Raw genomic sequence first — 27,351 nt, forward strand, 5'->3', positions numbered from 1 at the left:
GACGTAATGTTATAGGCGTAGAATTCAAAGTGGTAGTTCATCTAATAATGTCTAATGGTCGTTATAGATAATTGTAGTAATACGTAGTCCATACGAAAAGGGGGTGATTAAGCTCGTCGCGCGAAACGTCTCGCGTTTTGTTTTGGCGATCTTAACTGTATTTATCCTATATGATGATGACTATCCCGAAAGGGGGGGCAGGAATAAATAGATGATCATAGTTTTTTAACGCGGAATAAATGTCAGATGAAAAACATCCGATATTCGTCAGCGACGTCGACATTTTGTCTCAGATGTTCTATATAAAAGATCAAGCTGAGAAAATAATACCAGATAAAATAAAACTATATAAATTTTCGGAATTCAATACAGAAAGAACAGTTTTGCTGAAGCATCCAAAAGTTTAGCTTACAGTGAGTGCAAAAAATATCTGTATAGAAAAGATATCTTCCTTAGTTTTAAAAAGTAAACATTAGCAATTTATTAACAAAAAATAAACTAGATTGTATATTTCTCAAAATTATTTTATCTAAAAGGTTATAATAATTAAAATATATTATCTTAATAATAAGCAAAAATGAAAACAATATTATTTGGAGGAAAAGAAAATATTCGTAGAAATTAAAAATCGAGAGATTTAAAAGATCTGAACTCGGTTATTTTCACGAAGCTCTTTTATTTATGCTAGAATACTCTTTATCAAAAAAAAAAATGGCTAATTAATCTTTTATTTTCTACAAATAGACTTTTTTAAAAATTTTCCTCCATACAGTGAATACTTGTTGTATTCACTGTAAATACAAATCTAAAAATAACTTTGTTGAACCACCAAAATAATTATGACACACAAATTACAGTTGTTAGAATGTCAAAACAAAGTTTTTGCAGCTTCATCATTATGATTAAATAAACGATCTGGATAATTACTTTGATAGTCTAACAAAATTAGTTTTAGATTTGTATCTAGCTAAATTTTTAGGTACTTCAGCAAAATCGTTTTTTCCACGTATAAAAAAAAAGATCAAAATTTAGAAGATTCAACATTTAAATGTTACACTTTAAAAGTAAACATCAGACATCTCGAGATCCAGAAAATCATGTTTTTCCTTTTTACTTGGCATTCTCGAATAACTCTTTGAAGTCTTAAGAAGGTCATTGCTTAAATATTCCTCAAGAAACGAGGATGTCATAAAAGAGCAAAGGCCACGAGAGCCCTGACCTCGATATTTTATATTTCTATGTATAAACGACGACACGCAATCGAGAGAAAGCAGGAATATATCAAATAAATGTAGCAAAGTCGCAATGTATTAGAGACATTTAATAAGATCACTCAGGTAAACGAACACGAGATAATCGATACGTGGACAGGTATCGATACGAAATGAACAGAAGAGCCAAGTAGCAACTCGGGCAGCCACAGTGTTATCGTCGTGATGTAATTTCTGAAAAGTGCCCTAAGATCGTTCATTCTCCCCAAGAATAATGACTTCTACCGATTACTACAACGTCTGACGTCCGGATGAAAAAAAAAAAAATGTCCAGATTGCCTTCTGCCAGGCAGGTGCGTCGAACGAGATAATGAAGAAACCGCGATTTTATGGACGACATCGTAACTATACATTTGCTCTGCTTGAAGTACTCGAACGAAGCGATAGGAAGGAAATACCAATTATCGGAATTCCCTTCTCGAGAAGGTCGAGAAACTTCACGATCTAATAACGTCTAGCAATTCTTAGTAGATTTAACGATTCTTAATATCAACATTAGTTTTAAACAATGTACACAGAAAGAATGATTTTGCTGAAGTATCTAAAAATTTAGTTAGCTAAGATTTGAAAAGATTTAAAAATAATTCTATTTGAGCTATCAAAATAATTATGCAGAACGTTCAAACTTGTTTCTAAAATATTAAAACTCTTCGCAGCCTTATTATTAATGCTTAAACGTTTGTACAGAATTATTTTAATAATCCAACAAATTATTTTCATGTACCTACTTAAATTTTCATGTATCTACTTAAATTTTTAAATACCTCAGCAAAGTCATTCTCGAAAAACCTTCATGTACTGATCCGATCTCATTATGATTATTTTATTCCGATTTTCATTTGTTAGCATCACTAATTTTGAAAGTTAAAACAACTTCGTCTTATCGTCTTTTTCACACGGAAAGAACAATTTTGCTGAGGTATGAAAAATTTATTAAAGATTTACTTTCAAAGCTGAAAATAATTTTGCTAGACTATCATAATAATTATTAAGACTCGTTTAAATTGGTTCAATGTTATCATGTTTCATGCTAGGTGTTCTAGTTATGTTGATCTAACAAAATTATTCTTTTCTGTATAAATAAATAAAATAAAGAATATTTTTAATATTAAGTAAACAAAGGCTATTTAAGCTAAGATGCTTTTATTAATAATATAATAAAAAAAAGGTTTACTAAATTTTAATAAATAAGTGTTTGAATAGTACTAATTAAATATAAACATATATTTATTTGATACCAGAATATTAATTTGATTTAAGCATCATTTTTATTGAATAAATATATGTTTGTAAGTAAATGTTTAGTTAGTATTATTCAAACAAATATTTATCAAAATTTAGTAAATTTAGTAAATTTTTTTCAGTGTATAATCAAATAATACGAACAATATTAATAATGTATTCTATTTAATTAGAATATTTTTAATATATACGTATAATTTTTATTTCATCCTACAACCATCAAATTATTTTATTATATTAATAACATGTATAAACAAACTTTACTTTTATTTTAAACACATCGAGCAACAAGTGATAATTGAATATTTCTTTAGAAGACTGAGTCGCGCAATTTATCTCAATTTCATGCATATAAAGAAAAATACCTTCAGAAATTTATCTCCTTATTATCCCTCGCGATTCTCAGCTTTATGCCGTCTTACGGAGACGGAGAAAAAGTGCAATCGACCCACACGCGAGAGCAGAAGCGATGTGCAATTGAGATAATCGAGAGAAATACATTGCAGTATGGGATCGCGATCGCGAGAAGAATCGGGAGCCAATGCCAAGGTCGGGCCGATATAATTAAGATAATAACGTCGATTCCGATGCCTTACATGAGATCGTTATTCCAATTGCACGCGGGGACGCCATCTCCTCGCGAGAATTCATGTCTGTCGATATCTATATTTATCTGAGCGCGATCCAAAAACTGCCGCAACATATAATTTTAGTAAATTGTATAATAGCCCCATTAAAATCCCAATAAATCGATATTAATGGCTTGTTTGAAATGTTTTTGCAATTAACGAATCCACTAATCGATAAAAGTTTTAAAAATCTATCATATTTGCATTTATACGCATGTGTACAATTTCATATATGACTGCGAAGTTTCGTAGAAGCCATCATATTGAAACAGTATTCGATGAAATGCTTTCAAAAACTTAAAGGTCTCAAGATAGAACGAGCAGAAACAGCCTCAACATGCCGGGAGGGAAATTATAAATCGTTAACGAAAAATCACATTATGAAGTTAATTACGGTGGAGTTTAATATACAAGGTGTTCTTATCGCAGCAAACCACAATTAATCCGTAAATTATTAGATCAAGAATGAAATTAGAACAAATCGTTTCTTAGCACAAATGATAAGAGAAATTTTTTAAATTTTCAATGTTAGATTCTCCAGTGAAAAAAATTTTCAAGTTTTTAAATTTTTAATTTATCAGGAAAAATCGAATGAAAAATTAGACTGCGAGTTAAATCCTCTTTTGTATTATTTATAATTCATTTATACATATATATATTATTACAAAATAAATTTATATGGTACATTAATAATCTAATTTATTATATACATTTATATATACATATGCATTAATAATTCTATATATATATATATAATTCTATATATATTCTTTATATATAATTCTTTATATATAGTATAAAATAAATTATTACGAATAATTTACATAAGTTAATAATTTTCATGATTTGCCAGAAACTGCTATTTAAAAGAAAAATATCGAAATTTCGAAATTTGAGAATCTAAAAATGAAGACAGGACACTCCGTATATTCTACAGTCGATCTCGACACAATTTGATTGTCCTTTCTTTTCCTTCATAATGCATCCGTGCTCGTCTTATTGTGGGGAAAAAAGAGTCTCAATAAGGGATTCTCGATAAGCGAACGGAGGAGCAAACAGTAAAAAGGAACGTAGGAGCGGCGTTTCACGGTCTCGTCGTTTATCTTCCTCCGCTGTTCATCCCTCTCGTTGATCGAAATCGTGATAGTCGTTCTACTTGAAAATCCTTCGCAAATTGTTCCCGTAATAACGGAGGATTAAAACGAGCCTAACCGCTCGCTCGCGCACGAGCGCAATTTCATTCGCGCGGCAAATCCAGAATTTTGTCATGTCAATGAAAAAAGTTTAATTCTAGGATAAGAACATCCAAATACTAAAAGCGACATGACTTTTTGCCGAGAAAACCATTTTTTCTCCGTACACCGATACTCGATATTTAAAATTGCAAGTATAATATGTAATATCTCGATTGAATTATTATTGTAATTTTAGGGTAGAAATATTCAAAATTAAAAGCAATGTGACCTCTCGCAGAGGAAAACACATTTTTCACTGTGTTTTACGCTGATACGGCTACTCGATATTTTCAATTCTAAGTTGCAATATCCCGAGTGGATTATTATCGTGATTTTAGGATAGAAATATTCAAAACTGATGTGACCTTTTGTAACGAAAAAATAAAAAAACATTTTTTAATCATATTTTACGCCAATATAATTGTTCGATATTACAGCTTTTCTAAATATCTAAATTCTAGATATGTAATATCTTCACTAAATTGTTATTATAATTTTAATGTTGGAGTAGCCAAAACTCTAAAAATCACATAACCTTTTATTGCGAAAGAGTACATTTTTGATCGAATTTCACCGATACGCCTATCAATTCTAAATTGATTATGTAATAATTCAATTAATTTATTGTTGTGATTTTTAGATAGATTTATCCAAAATTAAAAGAGATGCAATCTTTTGTTGTGAAAAAATCTACTTTCACGATATTTTACGCCGAAACAATTATTCGATATTTAAAGTCCTAAGTATACAATATCACAATAAGATTATCATTGTAATTTTAGGATAGGGATATCCAAAACTGAAAAAGCAATGTTATCTTTCATCAAAAAAAAAAAAAAAAAAAAAAAAAAACCACATTTTTCACCGAATTTTACATGGATATACAATACCTAAAAAATTTCAATAAATATTGTTTTTAGTAAAATAAAAAGAAAAAACACGTGAACTGGATTGCATTTATCTATAGGTTGGACTTTTTCATGTTTGAACAAAAAAAATATTAATGTGTATTTTAATTTAGTTTCTATGCAAAGAAACAAAAAAATAAGGAAATTTAAAGCATACTAGTAAGCAAATATTTAGTCAAAGTTAAAAATTGTGAACAGGAAATTGTGAATAGAAGGTATTCTATTTTAAAGCATCGTTATGTAAAGGAGAATGGGAAAAGCAATCAGAATTTACAAAAACAAGTGATATTGCGCTAGCGGATAAATAATAAACACTCTAATGTGTTAGTTTATTGTGATGCAAATTTTTTTAGAATAAATTTAAATTCATATGAAAAATTTAAATATAAAATATCTTCAAAATATATACAGAAAATATTAATTTGATTTCATAAATATTTAATGTAAAATACGAAAATAATTTTTCTATTTTTTTTCTGTTTATTTGAAAAGCTTTTCATTTATTTAAACTTTGGAGCGTCATCTCAATATTTTAAATTTTAATTATGCAATATCTCGATTAGATTACTATTGCGCGTTTAAAGTAAAAATATACAAAATTGAAAGCGACGTTTTTGACATGAAAAGATATATTTTTCATGATATTTACCAGTCAGTATGATTACTCCATACTTTAAGTTGTAATTACGCAAATCTCTGTTAGATTATTCCGCATAATGTGCGGATGTTATGATAATCATATTAATGCTAAATGCGTGGTCGGAAATGTAAACACTGGAGTTGTTCATGATTAGAATATATAGAAGGCAACTCCGCTTTCACTGTATTAAATTTTACTCCCATGTATTATAAATCCCTTCATTAAATTATCTTCTTACATTAAATTAATATGAAACTAAATAAATTAATAAGTCTGACTTGGAGTCTATAATTAACCAGTAATGCAATTTACATAATAATTCGATGATAATAAATCCACCGTATTATTTTTTGAAAAATTTTTCGTTGTGCCGTCAAACGCACAACGAAACCATATCTCAATCATCGCAATTTTCATTGCCAAAAACTTTATCTGGAAGTTCGGTTCTCATTCTAAAACAACTGCGCATTATGTGATTTACGCAGACATCGTAGCTGTTCTCTCGAAATGGAACGAGAGGTGATGAAAGGGAGAGAGAAAGCAGAAACGCCATCTCATTAGAATCGACTAATTAAGGCCGCTCGTTTCCTCTAATGAGATTCCGCTATTAGTCACTCATTCAAGACAGCCTAAAAGCAGTTTACATATCGATTACATGGTTTATATATCGATTACATCTTTTTTTTCCTGGCAGCGGAAATTTCGTTATATTGAGTCGGAACAAAAATTCGTAGCGTTATTTCATTTCTATCATGTCTACGTTTTTAAAAAAATTTAGCAATTATAATATTCGATGGAGCAAAGTTTCAAATGGAAGAATTTGTTTTTTTAGCGCTGACTTTTAACGGAATTATGAACAATCAAAATAAAAATGCTTCTTTTAATAACAAGACAACTTAATAACAAAAAATTTTAGGAATATTTTCAAAGATAATTTTGTAGGGAAAACTTTAAGCTTTCATATTAGAAAGTGGAAAACTTCCTACTACCTAAATTTTTTTTAATACCTACATAACAAACTCTTAAAATGAAAAGAAAATTTCTTATTTTGTTCAGTTTTCTATATATAAAAATGACCATTCAAAAGAACATAGCCTTTCAAAAGCAGATATTTTAAGCTTTAAAATCCTCTTTCAAAACTTAAGTTTCGTTCATTTTTAACGAAATTATAATTTCGCTGCTTGAATTTTGAAGTTCGTAGCGCTACAAAAGAACTTACGTTCTGGCCCAATAATAATAACTATTTGACACTAAAATTTTCTTTAAAATGTCGTACATATTCCAAAGATTTTTCCACTGAATTCAATGTCGTCATCAGAATTTGCATAGCACATCAGGATTTTTAATAAATTAGGAAATAAATTAGGAAATTTAATAAATTATTATTTAATAAATTATTAATGAAAAATCACTCTAATTTATTGTTACATCCCAATTTACTAAGAATTCTGATGTGCCACACAAATTTTTCCAACAGCATTGTGTTCAGTATGAAGAAATCTTGGGATATGATACTATGACATTTTGAAGAGAAAAAAAATTTTGTTAATCTATGTAATACTATATAGAACGTTGTGAAAATTCAAACAGCCATACGATGATATGATCATGAATTAAAATTCGTACAACATACGATGATATGATCATGAATTAAAATTCGTTCTTGAATTGTACACGGAAAAAAAATTAATTGGATGGATTACAGCAAACCTATAATTTACTACGCGAAATAATTTACTACGCGAATTCAACATCGATAGCTAAGAAGATTTGATGATTTAACAAATCGCTAGTGTTATTCATCTGTCAACTTTGCTATTTTAACATAGAAAATGACTGTCTGTACATTACGACTATAGATTTGCTGAATCAGTGAAGTTTTCACTGTGTTTTCTTCCATGTATTTTTAGATGCCGTAAAACTTTAAAAACAACGTTTTATTTTATTGTAAAATAATATTGAAAATTAATTGAAATTATTTTTAATTTATTTTACCTCAATTTGCTCAAAATCCTGATTGCATGAGCAAATTTTTCCCACAGCAACGAGAAAAAAATCTTTGGTATGCATTATACTTCGGTAAAAAAAGTAACTTTTTATCAAACAATGTAATTATTACGTATTTGGCAATACAAAAAAGCAAAAGAGAAGAATTCTTAATTATACTCATTTAATTTGATTACGTATTAATGAAGGTCATTGATAACAAGCACTCGCTTTCTTTCGAGACTCTTTATTTTAAGCTCCTGGTAAAGAATTAATAGATGATAACTTCTATAGACGTTACATGTGACTAATGACAGATATCGAGATGATATAAGCTGATAATAATGAATACAATAATTTACTATAAATAAGGCGACACGCTGCCCGGTTAAACATTACAAAACTAAGTACCTAAGCAAGAATTTCGTCTTAACTTATATTTAATGACATACTTAAGATTATGCTTTCTTAATAGGAATACTTTGCAGCATACTCTGCGTACAAGGTTGCTTATATTAATTACAAGCTAATTAAAAGTGATCGAAATCGACCTCGCTCTTCAGTGGCGCGTGCGATTTCTCGGCGTTTTTGAGGGCAGTCGAAAGCCACGCGATAATTGCTTTGTCCTTAACGCCACGGGCTCTTTGGGGTCTCTCGCGAATCCCATTCATGAACGCTTCTTCGTAGATCCTCGTCATAAGTCATACCGCGAGGACCCGTGCCTAATCGCCTCTCTCGACTAATTGCACTCGACAATTGCGATCGATCGGAAGCAGGCAGGAACGAAGAGAACAGTTCTGGTTCTCCAAGCCGCATGTTGCCGACGTTGTATCCTCGTTCCGATCTTTACAGTTGACGACTGCCGCCCGTTTCGAACTCACTCTTCCGCATGACCGACCAATTCGCCGGAGATGTACTAAGTGATAGTATCTCCGTGGCAGATTCTTTTGTAGATCCTTGCTCGATGAAACAACGATCGAATCGCCAAATCGATTTCCGCCGCTTCATCGAACGTTTTCTTCAGTTTACAGTTCGGACTTTTACTGTTTCTTTCTATGAAAAAATTTCAATTGTATTCTATAACTATTAAACGTTAAATTAATATATTATTAAACTAATTATTAAAGAATTAAAAAGTTTCATAGAATATAAATAAAAGTACTTTAATCCAAGCGCTATTTTAATTAATTGAATTAAGTTTCAAATTTAGATCAAAGCGAAAATTAGCTTTGAAGGAATCTAAATTTATAAACTACCCAAAATTTTTAAAGAGAACTAAAAAATTTTGTAAAAGACAAGTAAATGAAATTTAAACCGTACTTAATACAGTTTTATCTTTAATTGATTTGATCCTGAAATTCAGTTCGAATCAAAAATTTATCTTCAAAGGAACCTAAATATATAAATTATTAAAACTTCTTTTAAGAAGAGCTAAAAAATTTTATATAAGGTAAGTAAAAATATATTTTAATTCAAATGTGTTAATGTAATTTCATTTCAATTGGTTTGATGCTCAAATTTTGCTCGAATGAAACATTTTTCTTTAAAGAAATCTAAATTTTCAAACTTACAGATCCTCGCATTTCTGTCATAACTTTACAGTTATATAATCTAAAAATTGCTTTTAAACAACTTAACACTCATATATTTTTAGGCGCATAATTATTATCTAAAAATCTACATTAAAAAATTATCTTAAAATTCGGAAACTTTAAAAACGCTCGATAACGGCGATTGGAAATTCAACGATTCGAGATCACTCGTCGTCGAGCAGGCTCTCTTCATGACAGGCAGGTACGAGGATGGCGAGGAAGGTACGTGAAGTAAGTTCTCGCGCCCTCGCCGGAACCCTACGACGGCCGCGAGGTCGGTCAGAGCTTGTCCTGGAGCGCCTGGCGCAGCTCCTCCGTGGCCTTGGCCACGTCCTGACCCTGTCGATGGGAGTGCATCTCCGAGCGCGTCGAATGCTGCACCGCCGAGTTCGATCGCCGCACGGAATTGCCGCTGCCGAATTTGGGCCGCGGGATCCGCACACGTTGAACGTCGCTCAGCCACGACTCCATGTCTCCCTCCCCTGGGAAGAAAGCAGTGACGCGCGTTTATAGACGATTAGAGTCTGAACTTTGTTAGAACTGAAACGAAGCGTCGAAGCGAGGAAGAGCTGAGAGCTACGGGATTTTAGGACTCGTGCAGTTTATGAGATGAAATTTTGTAGGATCTCTGTTGGCAGATTATGTAGGATTCGTGAATTCTGAAAATGGATTTTGGGATCGTACGATTCTTTTCTCGGACAAGTAAAGAAAGCGGTGATATGCGCGTTTATACTTTATTAGCGTCATTAGACGCAGGTCGATTAAATGAGAGAGTCTGAGTTTGTTGGAGGTTGACCTAAAGAACTGAAAAGAGGACATCTTCATTCTTTCTAGGAAGAAAGCAGTGACAGATTTATGAAACTACATTTAATGTCACGTGTACATGCACTTTAGCAAATTAGAAGCAGATTAGAAGAGAGAGTCCGAGTTTCTTACAGCTGAACTGAAAAAAGTAAAACGAGAAAGGAAAGGATAATTCTTCGTTCTGAAAGAAAAAATGATATGCGTTTGTATGTGATGATCAGCATTACCAGTGAGTTCTGAATAAGCGGAAGCTATAGAGAAACATGTTTATTTGTTAGAATTGGTTCTTTTTAAAATTTTTGTGTTAAATTTTTGATGTATTCAAATGTTATATTAACATAATGATTATGCCATTCAAATATTTTACGTTAAATTGATATTCAACATATTTTAATGTTAAATAATACAATTTATGAATAAGTGAAGTAAATAACAAAAATAATATATTTTAAAATGTGAATTTTAAAAATAAATAAAATATGGTAATGTAAATTCTATAAATAAATAAAATATGGTAATGTATTATAAATGACAATTTTACTGAAGAAATATGTTGGCACAGTTTGCTTACAAATTATGAGAGTTTTATATTTTTTGTGTTAACTTTTACATAATATCAATTCTTAATATATTCATTTTATGTTAAATTAAAGTTAATAAAATTTAGATGGACACGTAAAATGGATTAAATTCAACACAAATTTTTCTCAACTACTGTGCAAATTTATTAAAATTGAGAGGCAAAATAAAAGGACAGAGCTAAAAATTTCAAAATCGATAGATGCAAAATTTTGGAATCTGTGATTTGCAGATTTTAGAATGAATGAGAGCAGAATTTATAAATATTTATAAAAAAATTTTTTTATTTATGGATTTTTAAGGTTTATAACGATATTCTCTGTGGATTTTATAATGGAGTTTGACATTTGTAAATTCTACAAAATATACATTTTTCATGAGATTTCTAAATTAAAATATATGAAGAATATACTAATAAAAAAAGAAATCGTATGTTCAATACAATATTTACGTTTGAAAGTTCTACCGAAAAAGATAAAAGATATCTAAAATTCCAACACAAAGGAAAATAAAAGATACAATGAGGAGGTACATTTTCTTTCTGACGATCTTTCTCGTAAATTTACATGTCAATCTGTCATGATCTCTCTGTGGAAAATAAATAACAGTACATATAAACATTCGAAATCGAAAATTTTACGACAAGTGTCTAGTGTGTCTAGTGTGTCTACGGGGACTGAGAATGCGCGCGCGAGTCTTAAAGTAAGGAGAATAACGCGATCTACTGGGATTTTACGATCTTGTTTACGCCCGGTTGGATCGGTAATGAACTGAGGGTGAGAAAAACACGTCGTGATTCTACGAGAAAATCGAGAACGAAGCGAATAAGTCTGTGGCGAATGCTTTTCAGATGTACGTATATATCGTATTCCGATATTTATTCTCGATTATTGTACTTTTCGCCAATAGGCAAATAAAATTTACGTTTCTAGTATCATAAAACTCGCAAAATGTAATTTTAAAGATCCATATATCATTTTCTTTTATTTTAAAAATGATATAACTCAAAACGTATAATTTTCAAGTTATTATCATAGATGAGCTAAATAATTACTATCCTATCAATCTTTAAAAGTAAATTAACTTAATTCTCTGTCTGTAATCAGAGATTTTATTTTTCCAAGTTTTATTCTAGACGTTCAAAAAGTGTGGGAAAATTTAAAGTTATTCTACAACATCCTTATTATATTATTTATTAATGTCCGTTTCTATCAACGTAGTTTAATTTAATCTCGGTTCAACTAACTTTTCATCTTTTTCTAGTCCTAAACTTAGCAAAAGATGAACAAAAAATTCAATCGAAATTAAAGTTCATCTATCATTCATTGATAGAAATAAGCAAAAATAAGTTTTTAACAAGATATTTTAGGAAGGAAAATCGGATTCCTTTCTTTATTTCAGAAAAATTGATCCCTCAAAGGAATATAAAAGTATAATTTTACATGAGAGACTTCTCTTCATTTTCAAAGAATCATCTAAAATTTTTTGCATTTATTTAGAAACACACTTATATTTTTTTGCCGATAATATTTAATTAGTCAACAATTGAAAAGTAGTTCTTTCATTTTTCTGGAGAGCTTAATTTTTTGAGTTGTGTCACTTTTGAAGGGAACGACGTCTTGACATATCAGAATCTATTCTTGAGTGCACAAACCTTTTTAGAATTTCCAGGATTTCTATTCTAGGCGATTCTATTACGATCAGAATACATACATGCGGAATACATTTTTCACAAGGGATCTGTACGAAATCCAACAAGTTTCATGCAGCGATTCTATTATCGACCATTATATGAACACATGTGCATTTCTGTTGCACTCACGGTGTTTCGCGCATAGGATTATCATCAGTACGCCTTCTCGCTGATTAATCGCCACAGTTAGATTTCATCAAGCGTGACGCAGTTTCCTAATCGAGGCGGCGTAATCACGCGAAACACGAACCGCGAGCGTATTCGGTATTGCGTGAAATTTCTAATTCCGTGTAATTACTACACCGTGTGACTACAAGGAGAGCTGAGCAAGTCCCAATGTTCTAAATTAATATCAGTAACGACAAAAGTGAGAATTTTAAAGTATACTAATACTTCCGGTGATAACATGTTAGCGCATTATTGAAATTTCTGAAGATAAAAATGTAATTTTACTTGTCAATTAGAAAATAATAATAATCGAGAATAAAAATGTCGGATATAAAAATTTAAATAATTCGAAAAATAAAAATTTTAACTTAATAAAATTTTTAAATATAATAACTGCAACGTTGGACAATAAATCGTTTCCGATTAATTAAATATGAGAAATTATGGAATAATTTAATTTTCTTGATGGAATACATTAATTTTACAGAGATCACATGTGTGTTTCCAAGAAATTTTGATTCTTGTCATCTACCTTTTGTTTTCAAGATTAAAATCGATAGATTCTTTTATTCTGCGAGTTATATGGATGTGCTAGATATCTTGTTTCTGTCAACGGGACGGTGTTCACTAGTACTAATAAGCAATAAATCTACCGAAAAAAGACTCGACTCGTCCAAAAAGACTTGTTTTTACAGCTTAACAATTATCACTATGCAATGTGTTCGTCTCATTTCTCGAAAAGAATTACTCAAACACGTTGCATTTTACCGCAAGTCGTCACGTTTCGCTCCGAAAAAAATCGCTGCGCGATGACAACGGTTCATTCGCGATTTCAAAGCCCAAGTAAAGTCAACGACAAAGACGGAACTGTGTTTTACATTATGGCGAATGATGCAAACGTCAAATGCGGAATGTCAATCGACATTTAGCCTTACACACTTCCCTATACGTGGAATATTTTACGTTCTACGTGCATATTGCAATCTTGTTATATCTACATATTGCTCATTTGTTAAAGCAACATAATTAAAAAAATGTTATTTTGTTATCTGTTTACAGAAAGAAAACGTAAATCTGTATAATGAATACTTAAGAAAAAAACATACTTTAATCTTCTACAATCAGTTATTATATTAAAATTGCATTAAAAAATTAATTATACTTACATATTATAATTATATAAAAAATTAATATTACAAAATTTTAATGATTTTTTAATGATTCAATACATGAAAACTCATCTTCTGAAAAATTTTATTCTTTAGTTATTTATCAAAAAAAAAAAACGTAAATATGAAGATAAGCAGAAAGAACATAATTAAGAAAAAAATAGATTTTTATCTACAATCAGTTATTATATTAAAATTATTATGATTCAAAACATGAAACTCATTTTCTTCGGAAAAACTTCGTTGTTTTATTTGTGTCATTATAGCAAATGAGCAGTATGATAAAATCTCGTATCAAATTATTTGTAAAATATAAAATATAAAATTTCTACGAAACTTGCAGCAAAATTTACAGTAAATCGCGGTACCATCGATAGATATAAATAATTATATAAGTAATGATATAAAACAGCGTCGATCGAATATATTTACAAAGTTAATAAATGAAAAAATTTGAAGGGCACGAGAACAAAATTTTGATTAGAAAGGTGTTTTAGAATATTTAAAATATTTAAAAATATTTAGATGTTGATTAAGTATTGCAATATTTTTGTGATGAAAGAGCAAACTTTCCAAAGTTCGACTCCGATAAATACCTGCTAAATCTGAGGAAATGCTCTGAACGATTAGAATCCAGTCGTGGTCCGCGTAATTTCTGGACTACGTATTGAAGGATCAACGACGAATCGTGACAATCGTGGGGCCCGATCGAGAGAACAACACGAGGAGCGCTCGACTCGCTAGTGCCTGTGCGACTGATTCAGGAATCGGACATGAAGTGGCAGCCAGCGCAGGTTTACGTTTACCTGATCGAGAGAGTGAGTCAGCCCACGAAGAAAGAGAAAGAAGGAGAAAGAGAAAGAGAGAGAGAATATGGCCAAGGCAACCGATGGAGGAAGACAGAGAGAGACAGAGAGAGGGAGAATGAGAACAACAAATAAAGGTAGGGAACCAAAGAGCAGGAGAAACTACGACGCAAAGCGAGCAGGTAAAAGAGAACTAAATGGAGGGCGAGAGAGAAGGAGGGGAGGGGGAGAGGACAAGTAACAGGTGAGAGAAAATCAGGAACGTAGACAACAGGACACGGTGACTGAAAGCAACACTTTCCGGCCCGGAAGGTTCTCGATTCCATTAAAGTTAAACTGCACATGAAAATGTCTTAAGCGTCACGATATTTTCCTCCTATGAAGATACAATGATCAGAGAACAGGATGATCCTCAAGGAAGGGCTTTATCTCCGTCGGAAGACTTCGCTTTCGAGTCCGAAAATCGTAGCTACGCCCATAAGACCGGCTTCTACACAACGTTGCCAGATTAGCAAACTGCAGCTACATCGCGGATGCAGGGTTACATATGGTGCAGTCCTCCCAGGTGCAGCGTGCTCCTCTCCGGAACTCCGCCGTGCTATCGAGAGTCTGATAACAGGGCCGTATTCGAGCGACTCGGGCAGCATCATTGGATCGTATCGTTGCTTGATCGCGTGACTCAAAAAGGGGAAAAAATTCCGGGATCCATTGTGAAGCAATGAGAAGGGAAGATACAGCGATACCAGAGAAGAATATGCATCATGCATGAGCATTGGAGCTGATGATATAACGAGGTTGGTTCGCGTGACACGATGTTTCCTAATGTCTGGACGCACCGGGTGTGCCGGGATGTGAACAGCAATAATTATGAATAAGCGCGGCAGGAACTACATTCTCCGGCATTCTGTGATATACGCTTCGATCTTTGCAATTCAGCGCGAAAGTATTATTTATTAATACTACAAGGCTAAAACGCGACGTAGTGCGATGTTGATATCAGATTTCAACTTTTTACAGGAGAATGTAAAATTTTTCTGATCATGTGTATCCTGTATGGAAAGAACGGTTTTGCTCAAGTGTTTAAGGTTTAGCTAGATACAAAGCTGAGAATACATATATGATACTGGAAGAAAAGATTGGCTGCTGCAGCAATCAAAAATTAGTTGTTGTCTTTTCTTTCAGTGCAGTACACTTTATTCAAAATATATCTTGGAAACATCCTTAGGATGTTCTCTAGATGTCTTTAGGACGTTCCTTGAAAGTCTGTACATTCCCCGAACGTCTTAATGATGTTCCCAGGATAAAATGTTCTGCGTGATAATTTTGTTGGATTATAAAAATAATGTAGAATGTTTAAGAGTTGGCTGCTGGAATATCAAACCTTTTGTGTAGTACATGTTGAGAAAAATATCCGGTTAAAAATGAATCAGTTCTGATTATATCAGAATTCCAGTTATCTCAATTAGAATTCCAGTTGATTTAATCAAAAAATTCTGATTCGTTCAATTTCAATCAGAATTCCAATCAATTCAAGTATACATTTTTCCCAATACAGAATTTTAACTTTTGTAAAGATATACAAATTTTTCGATCATGTCTGTTCTACATGAAAAGAACGATTTTGAAAGAAAATTGAAATATCTAAAAATTTAGCTAACTACAGACCTAAAAATACCTTACAGCATATTTTATCTGAGAAATGTTTTAGGAACGCCCTTAGAATGTTCAGAGAATATGGATATCATCTGGACATCCCTTGTGGATCTGTAATATAAGTAATTTTGTTGAATTACCAAAATAATTATGCAGGACACTCAAGCTGATTGCTAGAACGTTAAACTTTGCTTGAGTTTTAGCATGCTTAAGTTTCCTGCATAATTATTTTTTTTGTTAGCTCAATAAAGTTATTTTCAAATCAATAACACTGAGAAAAAATCTTGGATTAATTGGGATTCTAGTTGAAAATGGACGAATCAAAATTTTCAAATAAAGTACTAGAATTCTAATTATAATCAGAATTCTGATATAATTAGAATCTTTTGATTTGTCCATTTTCAATCAGATCAATATTTTTCTCAGTACTAAGTATCTAAATTTTTTTCGGCAAAATCGTTCTTTCTATGTGCATTTGGAATGTGGGCGGACGTCACGTGTTAGTGACATGAGGACAGGATTCAAATGCGATGCAATTAATATGAAAAATTGTTACGCGCACAAGAATATAATACGAGCGTTAGGTTCATCGAACCCGCACACGTATTGCGCCACTCTTCAAACCAGTTCGTGAGTGACACCTACGCATGGAGATCGACGTGATCCATGAGTTCGCTTGCCAGTCGGAACTTCACAAACGGATGAGTTAAGCGCGACCAATGCGTGACTCAAAAATAATAATCTGTATTTTTAAATGGACATTCTGACGATATTCAACTATTTTTATGTTTTATGTTTTACTTATATCAAAAAGTTCCAGCCATTTTCTATCAAATCACGAAATTTAGAAAAGTATTACCTGTCAAATTAAGAAATTTTAAAAAATCTAATAAAAGGACTAGTTTAATTCTAATGCAATTATCTTGGAAAGAAAGATTGTGTCACTCCTGCGAAAATCTTTACTTTCAAAATAATTGCATTAAAAGCGCACGTATCATTTAAAAGATTCTATGCTTTGTTTTTTCTTGTAATTCCATGCTTTATTTGTACTAGAAATCCCAAGTCTTATCTTAAATCGAGATCAGCAACAATTTAAAAAAATTAAATAAAAGAAATTAGTTTATTTATTTTTAATGTAATTATCTTGAAAGCGAAGATTATTGCCACACCCAAAAAGAAAATCTTCGCTACCAAGATAATTGCATTAAACGCATAAAGAGTAACTACAAAAGATTTTATATTTTGTTTTATTTTCTTACAATTTTATATTTTATTTATATCAGAAAATCTCAAGTCTTATCTGTTAAATCGAGATCAGCAAACAACTGAATAAATAAATAAATTTATTCTTAATGCAATTTATCTCTCTTGGAAATTTATCATTATTCACGCAATAATCGTCGCTTTCGAGATAATTGCATTAAATGCATAACGTGTTACTTTAAAAAATTCTTTTTTATTTTCTCACAACTCTATGTTTTATTTATATTAGAAAATTTTATATCTTCCATCGAATCAGTCAGAGATCAACAGAAATAAAAAAATTTAATTATTTATTGAGCTTCACTTTTTATCAGCTTATGCAATCTAATTAACATTTTATAATACATATTTTTTATTAATTACTGCTAGTAAATTAAGACGTGGTGAGCAACAAAACTTTTTGTGACGATTGTGTCGTTGGGCTTGTCCGATAAATGTCACGACTAACAGAGGAATATCGTATTCCATCAATTCCTGGACGAAAAGAACAGGAACGACCGGTTGTTCAGCCAACTCCCGACTTTTCCAAGAACGAAACTTCTGATCGACTCCGATCGACACCGCAGAATCATTAAACGCCACGACAATTGACCTACATCGCAAAATTGTAAAACACCGGTCTACCTCCTTAGGGCTCCGGTTCGAGGCCCACCTGAGATTCCGCGTTTGTTCTACGTGATCCTCGTTCCGCGTACATAACGGAACGTCGTCCCGAAACTTTCTCCGGTACGGTACGACGCGTCGGCGACGATGGAGGTCCCATTAATAATCGACAATGATTATTATTTCCTGCTGCCGACTAAGGTTACTGGGTGACCACGAAAATACGTGATTTGAATTTAGAACGACAAGTGGCCGGTTGAAGTTGGCAATTGAAGTATTAATTCTCAAAATACTAAATTATTTTTGAATGTTACATTTATTTTATAGTTTACTGCTTTTAGCTATAATAAAAATGATTAACCTGATATGAGATTAAGAAACGGTTATTAATAGACTTATCTCTATTAGTAAATTGTTTATATAATTTTTTACACACATCTTTTTCTCTCTTAATTTTATTATTAATTTTTTACTGATCGAATATCTGATATATTTGTTTTCTTTTTAATATGTTTTTTGTATGTAAAAAAATTAATAGGATTTTTTTGCTTGTGATAGAAAGAGAATATTTATATTATTTATATAATACAACAAAAATAAAACATTAAAATATTAGATTGTAAAGTTCTCGAAATTCAAATAATGAAATAATTATTATTGACTTCCATCGAATAATATAAAATTTATATATGTATAATTTCAAATATAATTCTTTTATTAAATTTAAAATATTATATCATATTTTTACGTTTTAAATTGTTGATTGCTCGTGATCTATAGATGCAATGATCACTTGATTGAAAAACTGAAAAAATTTAATATTTTTCAAGAAAAGATAAAGGTCATCTCTTATATACTATGAAATTTTTATTCATTATTTATATCTAAATGTATTGCACTCCAAAAGAAAATTTATATTGAACATCGCAGAAGATAGTTTGAGATAAACCGAAATGTATGACAAACCCAAATAGTTTGTCCCATTTATAATGTAATAATTATACTATATATAATATAGTATTATTAAAGCGCATTAATTACGGCCGTATTTATTGCTTTCATTGCCCCTATTTAATTATTTTATTATTACAAAAAATAAAATTATTAAAAATCAAAGAGCAGCAATAACAGATTAAGCTAGATATGTTAATGCTAAAAATTGTACCAATATTCTAAATATATACATTTCGGCTCTTATCAGCTCATCTTCAATGTCAAAATTCAATATTAAAATAATTAGTTATTAATCTTATGAAAAATAATTTTTGTACGATACAAAATTTTTTAAACTGCAACAAATAAAATTTCGTCAAGATTGCGCAGATCTTAAAAGGTTTCTACTTTCTTTTTCTCTTTTAATCTCTTCACTACAGAGATGTGGTTTTTTGAAGAAAATTACAATCTGGTGTGAGACACAATGAAACGATCCTTAAACAATTTATATAACTGGTTTCATGCGATCCTTCGTAGCTAGGGGGACGTGCTCCAGTTAAGACGGAGCAACAATCAGGCCCACCTGCGCGCCGTTACGCGTCCCCGCACAAAACGATCATAAATGCGAGCGTGTCGATCATGTAGGTTCCACGATCATTTTACAAAGAGACCGTCCGGTTACTACACCGCACTTTCTAAGTATCGTTTTTCTCGCATGATCGCGATTGTATAGAGAGACTGGACTATCGGACGTCAAAAACTTGTTTATTTAATCCATAACGTTTCAACCAATACAGATTAATTTTAACTTCGATTCAACTTACTCTTCATTCTTTTCTAGATCTAAGAATTAAAATTATTATTATTAAAAATGTTTGTAAAGTTAAAGTTAATTTACGTTGAAACTGGAAACAGGTATAAATCGAAAGAGACGTGCTTTTCTTTTTTAAATCCATGCCTTGGATTTTAATAAAAAATTTTATACTGCAATTAATATTTAAAGAATTGCTTTTTCCAAAAATCTAATCGACAATATCATGGGATGTATAAAAAAAAATTAAAAGTGGAGATAAACAAACTAAATGACTTCTTTTTTACTAAATATATGAATTATTCAAATAATAATGTCAATTTATTTCTTTTAAAAAAGAAATATAGTCATTTATTAGCTGAATATTCATCAATATATATAAAGACAAGAATCATTCTTTTTAATTCCACTTTCAACTCTTACATCTTTTTTTCTGAATATTCTATTCCAATCCAACAATTACAATCTAAAAGTTTTTATTAGGACTCGAGTTATAAAAATTTAAAAGAAAACAGATTTAACAGAAAAATGAGTCTTCTGAGTTTTGAGTTAACGCAACAAGGTAAACGTCGTTAACTAAAAAAGTGCATTGCTCCAAATATCATTTTATATGACATACAAATAAGAAGAATAAAATGCAGAAATGTAATAGAGATATTAAAGAACGTCATGAGGAATTGTTATGAGAAATTGAACATTTGCGAAGAATTACTGTGGCTGCCCGAGGAAGATAAAAGAAACGGGACGAGAAAACTAGAGATTGGTTTTTGGACAGGAAATTAACTCAATAGCCAGGCGCAACTAAAAGTAAAGCGAATAAGACTAACTATGTGTACGAAGCAAAAGTGTACAGTTCCTTTGTACTTCCTTAATAAGTTTGATTGAGTTCATTACTCGTAATTTCAGAGGCCGAGGAGAACGATACGATTAATCTCATTAAAGAACTGCAAAAGTATCTTACAGATGATTCAAAAGAAAAACAGAACTTACATCTATTTCGATCCAATGCAATTTTCAAATTGTGCTGCACTGAAAGAAGCGTTTTTGTGATTGTATAGTAAAATATTATAATTATAACTAGAAATTCCATTTTTATAGTTAGTTACCGCTATAATTTATAATTCTACAAAATATATATATCTGGCACCGAAAATGACTGTAAATTATAATTAAATTATGGTAATTGTAATAATTTTTTTCTCTCAGTGTAGCAAATAAAAAAAGACCAATTAGTAGAATAAACGTCAAAAGATAGCACAATGATGTCAAGTTTCTATTAGACGTCAGTATGAGTATTCATCCATTCTATTTTAAAACTGTCTTAAGTAATGTCTTAAGTAATGTCTTAAGATGCTAATACGGCTCTTTGATTGGTTCATGACATCTTAAGACTATAATTAAGACAGTCTTATACATAAGATCCGACTATGAATATCGGCCTACATCCGTTAATGTCAGTCTGTCATTCGGGAAAAAAGAGACGAAAAGATAGAATATTATACAATTTTATTAAGTGTAATTAATGATAATAACTATGATTATCCTAGAAATCTATAAAGAAAATTATGTTGATGTTAATGACACACTGAGAGAAAAGGGTTCGATTTTTCTGGCTGTAATTGCATGATAAAATAATTATGGTTAGCTCTAAGTTTAGTTATTACTATGGTAATGTTAGTAATAATAATTATATTTATTCTATATAAAAAATGAAATATAGGCCACAAAAACGATTATAAATTATAATCGTTTTCCTAATTATAGGTACTAATTAAACTTAATTTTTTTATATATTGAACTTACAATTCGTAATAATAATTATAAATCCATAAAGAAAATAAAATACAGTTAATTACAAAAATGACTATAGTTTATATTTCGGAATCAAGTGTATATTTTTTTAATATACTATAAACATAATTATTATTACAAACATTATAACAGAACGAATTAGAAGGAGCTCTTAATTACTATTAGCCAATTATTTTACTATGCAGTTATAGTCACAAACACCAAACACTTTTCTCTCATTGCAAAGATTTTTATCTTCTATACATCTTCTGTAGATGATTCGACCTCTGAGTATCCATCATGTAACTTTATGTTTAGAGAAATGTAAAAAATGAAAATTTATCTTTGTGTATTATACACACACATATATAAATATATATATATATATATATATACATATGTGTGTGTGTGTGTGTGTGTGTGTACATGCACATACAAAAAAATTTTCACATTTAGCCCTAAGAAAAGTTACATGATTGACGTCCTGAACTATACATCTTTCTCACACACTCAGCCTAATATTTCATGTATCGTACGACAAACTTTTTAAACGTTTTGATTGGCTGTAGGATAGAGAGATCCGAAAACCTCTCTGTCCTCTACAACCCCTACAATCAATCAACAGGCTGGGAAAGTCTTGTCGTACGACACATAAAATATCGGCCTTAGGGTCTGAGCACAAGAATTGTCGTAACACTTATTTACAGACTTAAGTTGTAGACGTAAGTAACGCACAAGCTTTGGCGTATGACATACGATTTATTATCGTCTCTTGGAGACACGGCAATAAGTTGTACGTCATAAGTGAAAGCTTGCGCATTACTTACGTCTACAACTTAAGTCTAAATAAGTGTTACGACAATTCTTGTACTCAGACCCATACGTTCACTTGTCTCTGCAATTCAACGCAATTGCCAATCACACTGGAATTCACACTGTCCACAATCTTCGCGTAAATCAGTACTGTAAAGGGCGGAGTGGGCTAACATGAGGCATTTCCGATTGTGTTATACGCGGACGTCGCGACGCAGGAGAGCGATGGGGGTTGCGAGGGTAGCGACGCCGAGATGATCGGTAACGGGAGACGGGGCGCCGGCGACAGGAATCGCGATTTGGAGGAGAATGACGAGCTCGAGAGCAGGGAGGAGAGGGGCTCGGAGAGTGGAGGAGGTGGTGGAGGTTTCGGTGGTTGGAGGTCCCACCTGCTCGGTGGACTAACGCAACGTGTCAAATCCTGGTACTGGGGCGCCAGGCCCCTCGTAAGTTTTCCCATCGAGCGAGAATCTCTTACTCTCTTTCTCTTGATACGCACGATTTCTTTTTATCTCTCCTTTTCTCTTCATTTTCCTTTTTCTTCCTTCATTTTATCCCTCTCGATTCCTTTTCCTCTCCATTTCCTCGCCATTTGGCACTTCGCACTGACTCACGAAAGGGTGAGAAAACAAGGGCGTCCGTGAAAGGGGAGAAAAATGGATCGGAAAGGACATCTGAGAAGTTTTTATCGAAAACTGAGTTTGATACTTTTAGAAGATACTTCAGCCTCGTTTATATACATTTCATAAATATTTTACAATATAATATATCATATGATAATATATGATAAATATCATTACAATAGAATATATAATTACAATTAATATATATATAATTACAATAGAATATATATAATATTATTAATTATTTATTTTCATCAATAATGTGGTGTTATGTGATCGTTCAATTGCCTAATTCTTTAATTTTTCCAATTTTATTTATTCAATACTTAAAATATAGTAAGAATTTATTGGCTTTCTTCTTGGATCTTATTTAGAATTATCATCACTTTAGAATTATCATCACTTTTTAATCCAAATTAAGATTCTATTTGCTTCGATCTTTTTTTTCTTCATTTTAATATTGCAATTCTTAAATCTGATTTCTTTTACTTTTAACTTCTGATTTCACTCTCTGAGCTTCAGCTTTTTTTAATTATTAATCTCAATATTTTAATATTTAATCCTTCTTTTTTGCTTAAAAGAATTTTTGAGAAATAATTTATACGATCCGTCTTTTATGGGCGCCCTTGTGAAAATTAGGACGTGAATTTGATAATCGATTACATCTCCATCAAAAGGGAGTAGGTACAATCAGCGACGAGCAATTTTTCGTGTCGGAGCGAGAAAACATAGAGAAATCCATTCGGATCTCGCCGGAAATCTCGATAACATCTTCGCGAAAAAATTACAATGCAACGCGAAATCGTAATCGAGTTTATAATCTAAGTTGCTAAACGTATTCAACATCGTGTGACATCACAACGGATAGTGATAATTACCACCGCTAATTATTTCTGAATAATTTGCTTCTTTGTAAAACAAAAATCATACTAATATTTTGTTAAATAAAAGACAATCTATTTTCTACTTGCAAATTTATACTATATTTTTATATTTATTCAATAATTTATAAATTCTGCTTAATATTTCTAAAAATTAATTTTTAATTTGTGAATTTATTTTTACAATAATTCATAGAAATTTTCTCTAATATTTCAAAAAAATTTATCTTTAATACATACATTTATTTTTAATAATCCATAAATTATAATATTTCGAAATTTTCCTTATCGTTACTTATTGTTACGTTACTTATGCTATAAAAGGAACGAAATATATTTTACGTTAAATTATTAGTTCCCAACAAAGTTAGAAGTTTCTCTTTCTGCACGAATAGTCGTACTCGAATCAAATTCTGAGTTATAACAAAATATAATTGGCAAGGCGAAAGAGAAAATAACTGGAGGAAGAGGATTGCACTGCTGTAATAAAGCTTCCTAATAAAAATTGTATTATCCTGAAAGAACGAGACATCGTAAATTTCCGGCGAGATTCGCGGTTACGTCAATTGCGCTTGAAATATCCAGGTCACGTTTACGCTGAAAAATGGCATCGTAAAAAAAAATCGTGACAAATTATCAAGAATTTAACGGGAAAAATACAATTAACTGATAAATCGTTCCAATTGTACGTGCGATAAGATTATCAGAAGATTGCCGGGATAGTTTATTTAATGATCGTAATAATTTGTTTAAATTTTCTTAAGGATAACTGTCATGTTAAAACGACGACAATGACTTGCGATACAGTAAAAATGTAAACAAGCACACATAAACGACGCGGCGGAAATTGCGCGATTCGAGAACCACCGGAAACGTCTGCTCCCTTCGGCATGAGTTCCCTTCCTAATTAGATTTCTCTCTCTCTCTCTCTCTCTCTCTCTCTCTCTCTCTCCTCTCTCACATACACAACCATACGATCAAGTATCCTTGTGCTCCTAGAGCTAGCGAGTTTAGTCGACATAGCGTTAGGTGTTGTACGTGTTTTTTATCTTAGATGTCTTGCACATGCTACTTTTTTACGATTTGTCCTTACATTCTAGCACGATCACTATTTTACAATTATACGTATATACACAGAGCGTCTCATCTTCTTCCTCGTGTCGGATTTTAAAACACTTGATGGAATCCGAGGATAGCTTTACGCTCGTGAGAATCACGGAAAATTAAAACGGAGGTGATAGAAATAAATGTTTAGAAAAAAAGAAATAAATTGTGAAACAAGGTGTGTTATCGCGAATTTGTACTTCAAGAGATTGAAAAATAATAGAATACTTTTCTTCTGTAAAGTAGATTTACGTCTCTGTTTATATAACTTTTGTTTCCTTCTAATAAAAGTTTTGCGAAACATAATAGTTAATTGCGAAATGACTGCGAGAAATAGTTGCGATGCGAAATAATTCTCCTCCCATTACGAAATCTTCGCTAAACAAGTTGTCTTTAACTTCGTCGCCGAGTTAATCTCTAATTGAAACTTGATTGGGTGAGACATTCTATATATACACGTATTTACGGGCACGGGGATGTACATGCGCTGAACATATTCACATAGATGTCTTGGCATGCACCATCACTTTACTCACATAAGAACCAATTGACTTAGCAAAACAGAAGCCTCGCGAAATATGGTTTTAGTATAATTATTTTAATTACCTAAATAATTGAGCTATAAAGCGATATTAATAATATCTCCATATTATAATATGGAGATTAGCGATATTAATAATAAATCTCCAGTTGATTTGTTAATAAACACGTTTCTATAAAGTATATCCGCGAAAGAAATTGATTAAATTCGAGAAAGATATTATCAAAACGCGAGAGAAAGTGATCGTTTTTATCCAAATAAAACCGGCGAGAAATCTTGTCTGATTCAAGACTAATCTATTTTTACGCGTGCCAACTTGGATGACAACGTAAAATAAGAAAAACAAAGAAATCTAGATCGAAAGTTTAGAATTACTTTTTAAAAGTTGACATTTTCAGGATTACTTACTCAAATAAATAACAACATGTTTTCTTAGTAATTCAGATCAAATAATAATTATTGAATCTAAAAAATTATTAATGAATATAAAAAATATGTTATTATGAATAGTTGGGTAAGTAATAAAAAAATATCGAATTTTTTAAAAATATTTTCAAACTTTTGATCTCGAATGTAAGTTTTCCTGTAAACTCTCGAAAACCGTGAGTGGATGCATTAAGCAGAAAGAGAAACTTCCTTCAGAAAAATCGAGCAAGACACCATGTGGGAAGAGCAAAACTTATTATACCGACATGCGTGCATGCGTGGGCACGTGCGTGTATCCGCGTATCTCGCTGCGCCCACCGAGTGGACGCACTTTCACTATTCTCGCTTTACGTTTCACTCGAGAAAACAAGCTGATCTAATTAACACGATCTTTTTGCCTTCCGGCCGTGAACTCGACAATTTAAGCGACCGATAAAAAAATGTTAAAAATTAATCACTTTCGCTAGAATAGTCGCATTAATCTATATCTCAATCCAGTTTTGTACATGATCTCCTCCAGTTAAATTTTGATTCCCAATAAAATTATGGTATTAGTCTGCTTAATTTAGCATAATTGATTTAATTAATTACAGTTCAATAAATATTTGAGTCCTCCTATAGCGCTAATACAAGTTTAAATTGGTAGAAGAATAGTATACTCTTTATTGTACTTATCATGTAATAATTGTTGAGAATCTCATCTAAAAGTTATATTAAAGTTTATTTTATTACAGATCAGAAAAATTCATACAAATAAAATTCATAGCGATTATGTCTATTGCATAGTAATTTTTGAAACGAGTATCTTGATCATTGTCTTCCCAACTGCATGATTGTCAAGTGTTAGTTCAAACAAGTCTCGTGAATAGATAAAAAAAACTGGGGTCTTTTCTATTACTTAGCATGGTGTAAATACTTTTCTATTAATCCAGTAATATTTACACTGACAGGCACAAAAGTTTGGTATTTATGATCATAATTGCATGATAAAATAATGGTTAAAATAACTCCATTTTTATAGTTATTATTATTATACTATAAAATGTTAAAATGTAATAATATTTACAGTTTTATACTAAAAATGTATATAGTTCGCTTCAAAAACAATTATATTTTATTTTATATCCATATATATATAAAATTTAGTAATAATAATTATAGTTACAAAATAAATATAATTATTATTG

General features: G+C 31.2%; 2 protein-coding genes across 2 annotated transcripts in view; one reads left to right on the forward strand and one right to left on the reverse strand.

Annotated features, from left to right (window-relative positions):
* LOC108691846 (whirlin) overlaps positions 1–27,351 on the forward strand; it is an 82,929-nt gene that overhangs the window by 48,888 nt on the left and 6,690 nt on the right. The window contains exon 12 of the mRNA XM_018199775.1: positions 22,808–23,035. Coding sequence (XP_018055264.1) covers positions 22,808–23,035 — 228 coding nt within the window. The remainder of the gene's footprint in view (positions 1–22,807; positions 23,036–27,351) is intronic.
* On the reverse strand, positions 9,570–14,799 carry LOC108691847. The gene is made up of 2 exons (XM_018199777.1): positions 14,513–14,799; positions 9,570–9,985 (listed from the first exon to the last, which is right to left on the reverse strand). Exon 2 carries the CDS (start codon positions 9,972–9,974, stop codon positions 9,783–9,785), a length of 192 nt encoding a protein of 63 aa, XP_018055266.1. The 5' UTR covers positions 9,975–9,985; positions 14,513–14,799; the 3' UTR covers positions 9,570–9,782.

Source organism: Atta colombica, unplaced genomic scaffold, assembly GCF_001594045.1.
Source record: "Atta colombica isolate Treedump-2 unplaced genomic scaffold, Acol1.0 scaffold53, whole genome shotgun sequence".
Classification (NCBI taxonomy): Eukaryota; Metazoa; Arthropoda; class Insecta; order Hymenoptera; family Formicidae; genus Atta; species Atta colombica.